Source organism: Kryptolebias marmoratus, linkage group LG5 (genome assembly GCF_001649575.2).
Source record: "Kryptolebias marmoratus isolate JLee-2015 linkage group LG5, ASM164957v2, whole genome shotgun sequence".
Classification (NCBI taxonomy): domain Eukaryota; kingdom Metazoa; phylum Chordata; class Actinopteri; order Cyprinodontiformes; family Rivulidae; genus Kryptolebias; species Kryptolebias marmoratus.
In genome coordinates, this window is record NC_051434.1 from 16,757,352 (window position 1) to 16,770,514 (window position 13,163).

At 41.9% G+C, this 13,163-nt stretch overlaps 2 protein-coding genes across 3 annotated transcripts in view; both read left to right on the forward strand.

The window, feature by feature from the left end:
- Positions 1-1,552, forward strand: part of LOC108238739 — an 18,230-nt gene extending 16,678 nt beyond the window's left edge. Inside the window, exon 7 of the mRNA XM_017421019.3 lies at positions 542-1,552. Coding sequence (XP_017276508.1) covers positions 542-1,156 — 615 coding nt within the window. The 3' untranslated portion in view covers positions 1,157-1,552. The remainder of the gene's footprint in view (positions 1-541) is intronic.
- Positions 1,553-6,082: 4,530 nt separating this feature from the next.
- Positions 6,083-9,679, forward strand: LOC108238735. 2 transcript variants are annotated; one of them, XM_017421015.3, is made up of 5 exons: positions 6,083-6,711; positions 6,826-6,842; positions 6,951-7,062; positions 7,174-7,377; positions 8,616-9,679. In XM_017421015.3, exons 1-5 carry the CDS (start codon positions 6,709-6,711, stop codon positions 9,258-9,260), a joined length of 981 nt encoding a protein of 326 aa, XP_017276504.1. In that variant the 5' UTR covers positions 6,083-6,708; the 3' UTR covers positions 9,261-9,679. The 2 variants fall into 2 exon arrangements, with proteins under 2 accessions (XP_017276504.1, XP_017276503.1); XM_017421014.3 differs by lacking the exon at positions 6,083-6,711 and having other exon boundaries at positions 6,719-7,062.
- Positions 9,680-13,163: the final 3,484 nt, after the last annotated feature.

The window sequence follows — 13,163 nt, forward strand, 5'->3', positions numbered from 1 at the left end:
TCGACTCCTGGATCACCTGAACGCCTCCTCCTTTTTCCTCCTCACCGCTGGACACCTTCTGGATCTGTAAGACCAAAGAACAAACAATTAAGTCGTTCATGCAGTGCTCAGCTGATTGCAGGATTGGTACCCGAGACTCACCCTGTCCTCTTTCCTTCCAGATCCAACCACGGCATGCGCACTGTACATAGACTCCACCTTGTAAATAAAAACACTTACCTTCAGCTGTTGTCTCCATGTCTGGTTTTGGTCTCGCTCACTGGACACTTTACCCTGCGTCCTTGTCACACGCAGACAAAAGCGTTATTGTTTGCCTTCACCTTTCGGAGGCGAGCAATGGTTAAAACCAATGGTATGGAATCTTTACGCTTTCACGCCAGCAGTGAACTCATTTAAACAGATAAAGAAAAAAACACACAAGACAGAATAAAGCAGCTGAAAATGTGCAGCACTGTGCAAAAGTTTCAAACAGGTGTAGAAAAAAGAAATTGTTGCTGAAAAGTGCTACAGAAATAAATTTTGACTTGACTTGACTTTTCAGATAGTCCTGCAGAAGAAACCAGAGAATGAAAACCAGATAAAGCAGAGTCTGACAGATCTCCTCAAGACTTTGGAACCAGATTTTCTGGTCTCCTCCACCATCTGCGTCTCCAAATCCAACAAATCAGTCAAGCAGTACGGCGTCTCGATGTCCACCACCGGCCCCAACGCAGGCAGAGTTGTCATCGCTGCTTCCTGCCTGAGTGGTTACTGGGATGAGTACGTCGCTGGCGCAGTGATGACCTACTATCCTGAGAAGAAGAAGGATTACTTTGATGGAACCATCAAAGTTCCAGCAGGCGTCTCTTGCAGGGCTTACAACATCAAGGGTGGGGGTGAAATGAAACCCTGCACATCATGTGGGAATCTGTTCGGCTTGCATCCAAATAGCGATAAAGAGTGGCCTTATGGCAACTGTGCTGAAGCGGAGAGTCTGAGCAACTTGCTTAAAAATGATCTAGAAGTTAAAAATCAGGCTAAACCACGCTCTGACTCGTGTACTCCAGAGAACAGAGAGAAAGCCAGACGTAGTGTTCTCCAAGAGCTCAGAAACACACTGAAAACAATTCAGTTTAACACTTGGAAGGGGGAATACTACAAACCACAAATGCAGTAGCTTTAGTTAAAAGGAGGCAGGTATTTTGCCGCAATGATATTTCTAATCACAAGTTAGTTAAATGATCTAATTCTTCACTAACTGCATTTTCCCCACAGTTGAACCATAAACGTCCAGTTCACCCTGATCAGAGAGAATCGACCAAATTCTCGATCTAGTCAGTGCTTAACCCTCGCTTACATTTGTAGTACTCGTAGTTTTCTCTTCCTTCGGTGGTGTCAGGTGTTCAGTAAAAGGTTGTAAAAGCCGTGACAGGTTTCTCCATGGCTGTCAGGGGGGGTCTCGTTTCACACTCCCACCGCCAGGTTCCACCGTGAAGCATCAATATACGCTCGCCAAGACGTGAAAACTGACACAAAGTCACTCAAATTTTAAAATGCACAAATGCAAGAAAAATATAACACAATAATGGGTTAACTCTGTCTTTATTATCTAAGTGTGTGCTTAACGTTCTGTCTTACCCTGCGCTGTCTTGGGCTGGTCTAACTGTGTCTGTATTACAGTTTGCAATAAAAAAAGTTACTGTTTTATCAAATCTTTAACTATTTTTCTATACATTTTGACATAGTTGAAGTGAAATACTGTAATTTGTCACACACCTTTGATTTAGTTGGATTTAGGAAACATATATACTCATTCACTTTCTGTCTGTACATACATGTAGATTTTGAAAATGTTGATTTAATATAATTCATTTTAGTTTTAAAAAGTTTCCTGTTCGTTGACATCAGAGATTGTTCACATTGCCGTTTCAATAACTTCTCTGCGATTCTTACATCCAGAAATAAAATGCCATAAGACAAGATAAGACTTTATTATCCTATTATATAATGGATCTATTATACTCTCTCAGATGCCTACACTTGTCCTCTTCCTTCATTTCCCAATCCTTTCGACAGAGGAGTGATGGAGCCGGAGCAACAAAAGATTTCTTTAGTCAGCCTTCCACTGAATGCACTCCTCTGTTGGGTGAAGGCAGGGTGGAGAGGGTGACTGCTGTTGTCCATTATAGCCCTCAGCCTGAATATTACTCTCTGCTTCACCACTGCCTCCACAGAGTCCAGAATACTGTGATGTAATCTTTTTCAAATATTAATAACTACATCACTTTGTTGCCTTGTTTGAAGCACTTATTTACGCTGTAAGTATTTTTTTTTTTTCAAAAAACGTATAAAAATTTTAATTTTGTTGCTGTTCTGCTAATCAAAACAAAGCCAAACAGTGGAGCGTTCAGCAGATCACGTGAGCAACACCGTCACAGTATGTTGCGTTCACTTACAGTACGAAAACGGCGAATCTGAACCTAAAAACGGTTAAAGAAAAAAGACCGTTATTGGTAATTTACGCTAAAGTTTCCTATAGTTTTTATTTAGGAAACAAACGTATCGATGGCGTCGTTGTAGCAGTCTATATGCTTGTTTTACTTTACCCGAAACCTTTTGGTAAGATGGCTGCGTCACCGTGGCAGTCCACTGCGTTTAAAAAAAAAAAAGTCGTAACACCGCAGAACACTATTATTGTTTTGAGCACGTGAAGGCAGCGCGGCTGGTGATAAAACGCAGCAGCGGAGCGGACAAACCGAGTCAGGAAGAGCGACCCATGAACCGTCTCTTACGGCTGAATTTCTCTACAGTCCGCCCGAACCTCGGGTAGGTACAAAACAACCAGCTGCTGGCTTCACTCCCGGTAGTTAAGGCGGTTAATTGAGCAGGTTAACTCGTGTTTTAGTTTTATTTGACGTGAAAAAACGTCACGGTGCTTTCGATTTCCGGCGGGGCCAGCAGTATAATGTCAGCAGACACTATAGACCCGTTTAAACAGAAATTAATCATGTTGAAGCTCCGTAAACATAACCTGCTCAATGTATTTGATCAACAATAAGATAAACAACAAGTAGGCTACGTTTTATTAGACCTGTTGTTTTTATTGTAGTTCGTTATATTTTGTCTTTTGTGTTGAAAAGTATTCATGTATTACTACATACAGTGGTTTGCAAAAGTACTGGTATTCCTTTACAACCTGTAGTTCAAACAAATATTTTTAAAAATAATTTGATGATTTGAAAGTTAGACTAATTATCGAAGGTTTAATAAGTTTGTTTGCTCAAGTTTTTTTTGTGCTCAAATTTCATGTCCGTTTAAGATTTTTCTTTTCGATCTTATCTGCGTTATATGAGTAATAGTTGGATTTAGCAAAGTTATCCCCAGACCAACGTTCCCACAGCATGACGCCACCACCGCCATGCCTCACTGTATGGTGCTCTCGGCACAGCAGGAGGTGGTTGGTTTGCACCGGACGCCGCGTTGCCCTCGATGGGCTCCTCTTACCTCTTACTTCCTCCTGTACCTTCTTCATCTCCTCTGTGGACTATCCTCCTCCTCCTCCTCCTCCTCACTCTTCCTCTTCTTCTGACTCCTTCCATTGTTGCTGAAAACAGATGAACTGTCAGAACAGGTGTTTATACTCAGGTGCTCTGACTCTTATTGCACACAGGTGGATCCATTTAAAATCCAGGTTATGAAGCTGCTAAACTGAAAGAATACAGAGGAATATTTTTGGAAACCACTGTAAGTAGAAGTACATAAAAAGGGGGAAAAAAAGAGTGGTAATTTTGCTTTAATATTTGTTTTCTAGGTGACAAAGAGTGAGAATGGCAGTGGCTACAATGACCTGCAGCAGGTAAACAGGAGACATTTTCTTCTCTTTTATCACGACTGAAGTAAACCATGTCACCGTTGCTCATATTTGGAACCTCTTTTCTGTTTTTTCAGGGTGGCTGATCCATCTGGAAACATTGACTGGAAAAAATTCAGGATGGCAAAAGGTCAACCACACACTTTCCGCCTCCGCGGAATTGTTTTGCCCTTTCATTTTGTTTTCACATTTATCCACATCATCCACATTTCTTGCAGACTCGAAATACCTGGAGCTGGTATCAGATCTTGTCCTCGAACATGCGGCCCAGTGCTTCCCCTTAAACCACCCGCCGGGCTCTGTCCTCAGGATAGCAGCTCTCGAGGACACCATTTACAGGGATAAACGGGACAAAGTGAACGCCTGGGATAAGTTTTACCTTCCTAAGATCGTAAAAATGCAGGTTTTAGGCATACTGGAAGGTGTGTCGTGTTCGTCTGATGAGCTCGTGCTGATGACGTGTGAGGACAGGAAGCTGTACGCCTATGATGGGGAGGAGCTGCATGTGGTGGCTTTGGGCCTGGACCAGCTCGAACGCAAGAGAATCGAGTATCCGTCAGATGTGACCTATTACAACGGGCAGGCCTTCGAGGACATGGTGAGAACCTGGTTGTTGTCTGGAGATTCCTGGTGGTAGAAACAGGTTTTTCCAACAGTTATGGTGAAAAGAAAGTCCACCTGGTTTCAGATCCATGGTTTTACATATCAGGACGTATTTGGACGTATCAGGACATATTTGAAAATGATTCAAATCCAGCCTCAAGTGAACAAAAACATGTCAGTGTTTATTAAATAAAAAAGAAAAGCTGTGTGTTAAAATACTAAGTTGCCTTTATAGGATTTAAGAAGTTCAGTCTCCGTCAGGAGCTGCTGATCAGATGTATTGATCAGCGTGAGCACATCTATAAAAGCAGGCGTCTTTGTCAGTTTGCTGCTCTACAGCTTTGACATCATCACAGAAGAACATCAGCAATGACCTTAGAGAAGCAACTGCTGCTGCCCGTCAACCCGGGAAGGGTCAAAGGTCGCTTCCAAGCAATCTGGAGTCCACCACTCAACTGGGAGAACAATTATTCACGAGCGGAAAACATTTAAGACGGCTGCTAATCCTGTGAGGAGTTCACATCAAGGAACCCAAGGGCTCTGTCTCAGACTCTACAGGCCTCGGGGGTCAAAGGTTAAAGGTCATGACAGGACCGTTAGGTAAAAGATTGAGCAAGTACGTCTCGTTTGGAAGGAAACGTCTGTAAAACGAACACGGCAGCACGACTTCATCTGAACCCCGTGGAGACGTTTACCCATAATGCACAGCAGCATGTTTGGAGAAAACCCAAACAGCAGATCAGCACAAACCCCTCACACCGACTGTCAGCACGGAGGTGGAGGGCTGATGGTTTGGGCTTGTTCTGCAGCCACTGGAGGCATTAAAGACCGATAAAGTCTTACAGAAAACCACCACTTCAGTTACACAAGCTGCTGAATCGTGGGGGTGCACTAAGTTTTTACACACATCGTTCTTCTTATTATTATTTCATCTTCATTTTGTTTAATAAATAAGGACACCACAGGAACCTGCTGTGTGTTTTTGTTCACTCGGGGTTAGATTTCAATCCTTTTTGAACCTGGTAACAACCCAGATGCTTTTTTATTGAGTCCTATAAACTGAAAGAGGGTGCACCTCCTTTTCCTCCTGCCCGTATGCGTGTTTCCTAACTTTCTGTTCTCCGTAGACTGAGGACGACTGGGAAGAGGTGAAGAAGGGAGCTGTGGGGAGGCGGCTGGAGCAAAAGCATACAAAACTGGTGGCAGCAAGCAAATCGAAGTTCTTGGAGAACCTGAAATCGCAGAAATAGGTGCATATTTGTGCTACAAGGACTCAGGTATTACAGTTGTTCCAAAATTAAAAAAATTAAGCCCTTATTTAAAAAAACCACTCTGCTTTTGAAGAGCATGTAAAACCAACAGAAACAACATTTATCCTCCAGTTCACAGATGTGTTACAGACTGATCACAGAGGGAATTTCTGAATATTTGCTCTTTTTTCCTCTCTCTCTTTATAGATCTTGGCATGGTCTAATCAACAGAACAGAAAACGATGAAGTACAGACATTTATGCTTTTTTTTAATTTACAGCTCACATCTGAAATAATCAAAGTACAATTTAAAGATGCGTACAGAGTGCTTCCTGAGGGGTTTCGTGTGCGTTTCTGTGATTTCTGGGAGGAGGCGGAAACGCTTGAACCGTAGAGCGGACTGGTCGTCTCGATGGGTTAAACAGGAAGTAGCACGTTTTAGCTCCTGTTCTCAGTTAATCAGAACAAAGTTAGGCTGATTTTTTTTTTTTTTTTTTTTTTTTTGCACGTATTGTTCATGTAATGTCACCTGATCATACTCAAATAAAGTGATAACTTAAGTCAAACCTTGCTTTTTTTGTGGTATTTCCCAGCTGCTTACATTTTACTCTGCAAGAAAACCTTTTACAATTTCCTCATTTCTTTGGGTTGATTCTCATAACTATTATTATCATTTTTTACTAATTCTGTATAAAAGTCTTACTTTTTTATAGAAAATAGAACAAATTAACTTGCATCACGCCTGGTTATTAGACGTGCCTGCCTGAGGATTTATTATTTATGATTAAACTGGTTCTCTTCTATTGAATATAATATGAACCTTGGACTGATGTGATCGTACTGAGTCCCTCTGCTTTGTCTGTGATACACAAACGCTCATGTAGGAGGTTAAAGTGAAGTCACAGTCGAGGCGTGGGTTTACTGGAAATCACATGACTTTCTGTGGCGTCAGAAAGACACAACACATTTCCCTCTTTGTTTCACTTCAACACTGCAGCTGCAGCCATGGTGAGTAGTCCTCCGATATCCCCTCGAGCTGTCTTAGTCTGATGATTTAGTTTTAACACAAACAGGTGCCTGATCTACTGACTTGTGCACTTTTTCTCTGTCTGGTTTATTTAGGCTGAAAATGAAAGAAGGTGAGTTTGCTGAATCTGACTTAAGTAGGAAAAGTATATAAAAATGTCCGCTGTGTGGTGCGTTTGTGGCTCCAACGATGAGCATCTCTCTTCATCCTGTTCTTGTAGAGCAGCGTTTCTGGCACTTAACGCTCGTTTCAGAACAAACGCCTTCAGACTTATTGAAATGATGGTTGAACTGTGCAGTCGCACTGCAGGAAGTAGCCATCTAGTGGATGAGGTAGGTTAAAGTTGAATTTTTTATTTTTTTTAGTTTGTCAGCTATATTTTTTATTAAACTAAGAGTTATCTTTAATTTTCGTTCTCTCTGTCCACCCCCCACCCCCAACAGATTCTTTACACCATCTTCTTTTTAGGACAAATACTAGATCTTAGAGGACAGCTGAAATTTCATCCAAGAGAAATCATCGACAACGATGAAATGTATGAAGCCTTAAAGGAGAGGTACAAAGTACCAATCCAACACTTTGAGAGTCAGACTCGGCCTAAGTGTCCTCTTCCCAGGCGGAGCCCGTTCTCCTGTGTTCTGGACATGGTAAGAAAAAAGTTTCTGGCTGACATGGTGCTGTAGTTGTTCAAATCGAGGCCCTTTTAATTATTTTTTTGCTACTTGAGTGTAAGGTTTTTATTTTAGTATGTAATCCCTCATAAAAACTCTCCTGATTACCTGTTTTTCTGTCAGAACGTCAGGCCTTTTTGTTAAACTAAATGGCCTGCAATTGTATAGCTTTATCTGGTCCAAGGACATCAAAAAGCTTCACACTACATTCAGTCATCCTCACATCCACACACTGATGGTGGTGAGCTACATTGTAGCCACAGCTGCCCTGGGGGACACTGACAGAAGTGAGGCTGCCATCACACCGGCACCACTGAGCCCTCTGACCACCACCAGTAGGCAAGGCGGGTGAAGTGTCAACAGAGTGGGGGTTCGAACCTGTAACCCTCGCGGTGCGTGCGCGGTCCGCACGAAGTTAGCAAAATTGGGAGGTGCACGACCACGCAATCCAACACCGTGTGGGGCCTTTGAGCAGGGACAGGGACAGGGACAGGGACAGCGCGATTGCGTCACTGTTGGCGCCTGCACCCTCGCGTGGTGACCTCGCGGTGGGGGTGCCGGTGGAAAAAACGTGTAAAAAAAAAAAAAAAAAGACGTATATTACAATAAACAAGCAGAGCTTAGCCTGGCGGGCCGCCAGGCTTATGATACACCGGGGGAAACCATGATGATAATCTTTGTCCTATGAGCTCACAGTCAGGATCTTCTTAGGTGACCACTGATGTCGAGTTCAGGGTCCCTGGGTTGACCACCTGTGATTGGTGGCTTTGACGCATTTTTGGTTTTATGCTTTTTCTAATTATTCTCTACTTAGCACATGGAAATAAATGGTATTATTGTGAGCTTTAAAATTTAAAAGTGGAGACATCATGAAACTTGCCCTTGTTTGATTATGTCCAGTACTGACAAATTCTAATAACAGACATATTATATTATATTATATTATATTATATTATATTATATTATATTATATTATATTATATTATATTATATTATATTATATTAAAACAGTATGTGTAGATGGTAATTTGTAAAGTTACATGTAACTGACTCTATCTACATGTTTCCTTCTGAAATACATTACAACAAGTAGTTTTTTTGCTCATAAATGATTTTAGTAAAGGTAGAATTACGTTAAATGTGTTTATCAGTATAGTATTTATAAAAAAGCCTTCGCTTTACTTTCACCACTGAATAATTGTATCTGCTTTCAGTTTGTTCTGCGTGAGGGACCAGAAAATGAAACCGAGATAAGAAGCAGTTTGAGAAGGCTTGTCAACACTTTGGAACCTGATTTTCTGGTCTCCACCGTCATCTGCGTCTCTAGATCCATCCAATCAGACAACCAGTACGGCGTCTCGATGTCCACCACTGGTCTCAACGCACGCAAAGTAGTCCTCGCTGCTTCCTGTTTAAGTGGTTACTGGAATGAGTACGTCGCCGACGCAGTGATGACCTACTATCCTGTGAAAGAACAGAGGAAGAGTGACAAGAGCAAGAAGAATTACTTTGATGGAACCTTCAGGGTACCTGCTGGTGTCTCGTGCCAGGCATACAAAATCAGTGATGAAAGAAGTGATGAAATGGACCCTTGCCTGTCGTGTAGGAATCTCTTTGGCTTGACAGGTCAATCGCCAAAGGAGAACATTTACGGCAACTGTGCTGAAGCTGAAAGTCTGAGCAACTTGCTTAATGTTGATGCAAACCTTACACGTTTCATTCCACCAAGACATAACACGTGCACACCAGAGAACAGAGATTTGGCCAGAGCTGCTGTTGAAGAAATGCTCAGGCAGACACTGAACATGGTTCAGTTTAGAAGATGGAATGGTGAATATTACAACCCACAAAGACAGTAGTCTTAAGAAGAAACATTGTTCGGTGCTGAACAAATTTCTTCATGTATTCACTTTTCCATCATTACTAAAATGCTTGTACTCACGCTGCCTCTCATCTCTGGTGGCAGCAGGTAATCAGACGCACCACTAGATAGCAGCACAACCATGTTGAGTAAAAATCTGCTGTAAGCCTGTCAAAGATAGATTTCTCCTGTGGGTCTTGTTTCTTGCTCCCACTCACACATCAGCATACATGAATCAAGGCATGAACACACAGATTCACCCAACTTTTAAAGCCAACGCATGTCGGAGGAGTGTCAAACTGTAATGTAACTTTGATTATCTAACTGTGTACTTAATGTCCTGTCTTACCTTGTGCTCTCCTGTCCCGTTCTAACCATTTACTGTAATATATGTTCCAATAAAAAGATCTATTAATTCCAAATCAGTCATTATTTCATCATTTCTTGGACCATTCTCAGGAAATTTTAAAGCTTTAGTTACGCTGAAAACAGCAACAAACTGACAAAACAATGGTGTAGGTTTTGGAAACCAAATGAAATAGCGTCTCAGATTGTTTGACCTTGTGTTGAGAGGAAAACCTCTGTCAGTATAAACTAATTAGTGTTGATTATTTGCATTTCCGGGTCATTTCTGAACACACACACACACCCAAGTTCTGAGACGCAAGCAGAACTCTGTTCTTGAGGAAAAGCTTTCAGGCCCGGTGAGTGATGAGAAACGCGGTTTATTTTCAGCTGTTACGTCACAGGTGCTTTGTCTGGCTTTTCCTGTGGCCTTCTCTCCAATAACATGTTTGTTTTCGGGTCTGTATTTGTGTAGCCAAGTGCTACCGCTGAGGGAAATCCTGTCTGACCTCTCGGCCTGTTTTGATGAAAACACTGGCACCGCGTGACGTCAAGGAGAAGGAATGTTAATTTTTCTCTAAACCTCATTAATTTTTGCGCCTCTAATTCTAGTTCTCATTGCGAGAACAGACCGTCCTCTGTGCTCTGCAGAGATACAGTAGAAGGATGTCCTGGCATGGGACTCGAACACGGGGATAATGAGCGCGGCATCATGCTTGCATTCAAAGAATCACCCAGTTAAACTGTAACAACCCGTGCTGTTACAATCTGAATCATGTTATACCGACTTATTTCAAGGCTTGCTCAACTCCAGATTGTATATTTTTAAATGTAAAGTTTTAAGCTGATAGAGGTCACACGTTCTTTTTATTTTAATAGTATGTTAGAGACCATCGGATCGGGGTTTCGTCTGCAGCGATGAGGGCCGTTGCTCCAGTCTGTGGTGAAGAAGGAGCTGTAGCCGGTCCATCTACGTCCCAAACCTCGCCTACGGTCAAGAGACGTTTCCCCGAGACCATCCAGTCTCTAAACACTAACAATAGGGGGGGATTTGAGGGACCACCAGATTGGCGCTTCCAACCGCGCCGTTCAGTATGGCTAGGTTTGAATAGATGAGTCCGCAAACCCTCATTGGGCATTTTCATGTCACTGCTTGGTAACAAAAAGAGAAAAGAAGCACACACTGTGTGTGTGTGTGTGTGTAAGAAGTTTGGTTTTCCTCATTGATCAAAGTCCAGGTGTTACTTGTACAGCCTCTAATGAAGGCTAAGAGGGGGTTGCATAATCCACTGATTGTATTTTACTGTAAAAACACACACACACACTGATGAAGTTTTGTACCCCCTCTTTTATGCATCATGCTTGGTCAGCCTCACTTTTACGGCTAACTGACCTCTTGCGCCTTGGACAAGAGAAATAATAGCAGCACTGTAGTTCTTATGGTAGCACAGAGTGGAAACACATTTGTTTGTACATGAAAAGCCAATCTAAAATCATTTAGAAAGTTTTGCTGTTGGGAAAAGTAAAAAAAAAAATTAAAAAACTGTCAAACTAACCAGCATCACTTGGGGTCTTATGTAACCGGTCATATAGAGAGCAACTGGGCCCCAGCCTTTGTGAAGCTGTCATCTGCTGGAGTAGTAAAACAATGGGAGTGAAGGGTGAGAGATAACAGAGCACTGCTCCTGCTGTGATAATAACACTGCAGAGGCTATATTTAGGGGCTCTCTTTGACCAAATTGCATGCTGCGTTTGCGTGTGTACTGGAACTGCTTACGCTGTAGAGACAAATCTGTTCGAACTGTCACACTGCATTTTGCAGCGCCGTGGTGCAACTCACTCAGTGTTCGTTTAAAGACACGGTGTCGAATGAGACTGGGTTTGGATTCAAATCAGGCGGACTGTAGCCTCAGACGAGGGATAATTTCCAAGGAAATGGATATAAAAATAGTATAGTGTCCTGTGAAGTGATGGAAAGAGGGCTGTGTTTGCGTGTGCATCAGCTGCAGTGTCCACAGGGCTGCCCATTCATATTTTAATTTTGCCTGTAAAATCACTTAAATTTAATTAATGTGGAACTCCTGCAGCAACACACGTGTGCTGTCAGATCAAACAACTGGCTGATGGTTTCATTTGTCATTTGAAGACATCTTCATGCAACAAGTGACACGGTTCATGTCAAATTGTGGTTATCTGAGTTAAAAGTGTGCCTGACAAACACACACTCTGCCTCACACTTTAAAAACTGAACATTTTGGCATTTTGGAAGAGGGACCTTCTTAATCCAAAACACACCACTCATTAAACTGGTACCACAGCTTGACATCTCAACATTTCTTCCAAGAAAAACATCTGTGACAGCTGAGCAATGACTTGTCACTAGATCTGAGGCCTGCTGATGTTCTAACATGTGGCGCAAAACTGCTTTGTTTTTTTGTTTTTTATTTTGTTTTTTTAAAATATCCAGTACTCCAAGCACTACCAGGAACAGATTGTTACCCTGACCAAATACAAATACATGCACCAAAAATAAAAAATAAAACCCATCATATTAAACTATTAAAATATTGTGTTACTACTTCCTGTATTCCTTCTGTTCTATAGTCATTCCCAGGCAACTTTTAAATGGTGTCATGGTACAGAGAGCAACAGTGGTAGTCTAATTGGTGACATTATTGTTGAGTAAAATCTATTCTAATATTGTGTGTACGATGAAGCCTTAAGCACAAGGCCATTTCATCAAAGTCCTCTTCAGAAAAGATCTTGTAACTTGGTCAGTAACACAGAACTGTAGAGACAAACTGAGCAATCCTTGGTTCTTTGGATAAGAGACGTTTAGAGGAATTCTTACAAAGCGATACTCATCAACGACCAGAGGAGGATCAACGAAGCGCCAGGATAGTCTGTTTTTAATCACAGCTGTTTGTTATGGACCAAATTGTTCCTCCGTGGCAATGACTTACTGACAGTGATGTTAAAAACTTTCAAAGTGTTTGAATTTTAGGTCGGAACTATTTTTGTTAGGATATGTGGGTTTCTTGTTTTGGTTTTATTTCCTTTCTCACCGTGTTTGTTCTCTGTGTCGTATTTTGTGACTTCTGTTGCTCGGCTTCTCCTCCTCACTCCTGCCCCGCCCACTTCCACCTGCTCCATGTAATCATTCGTCTCACCTGTCACTGCCTACCTGATCAACCCCAGTCCATTTAAACTCTGCCCTTGCCCACACTCAGCCACCCGCCATTGTGTGCTCTCATGCCATGTCTGTCTCCATGTCCCTGTGCTTCTTTGTATTTGCTGCTACGTCAGCTATTTGTTTTGCTTTACTGTTAAATCTTTTAAGTTTATCTCAGGCTCCCAGTGTTTGGTCTGCGTTTTTGGGTCCACCTCCTCTGGTAAACCTGACAATATTCAACAGAACAGAGGTGAAACACAAATCCGATACAGTATGATATAATACATTGCAATACAATAAATGAAGTAATACAATAAGATGCAATACAGAATGATACAATACAATATTATATGCTAGTATAATAAGTTAGTTTTGGACTCAGTG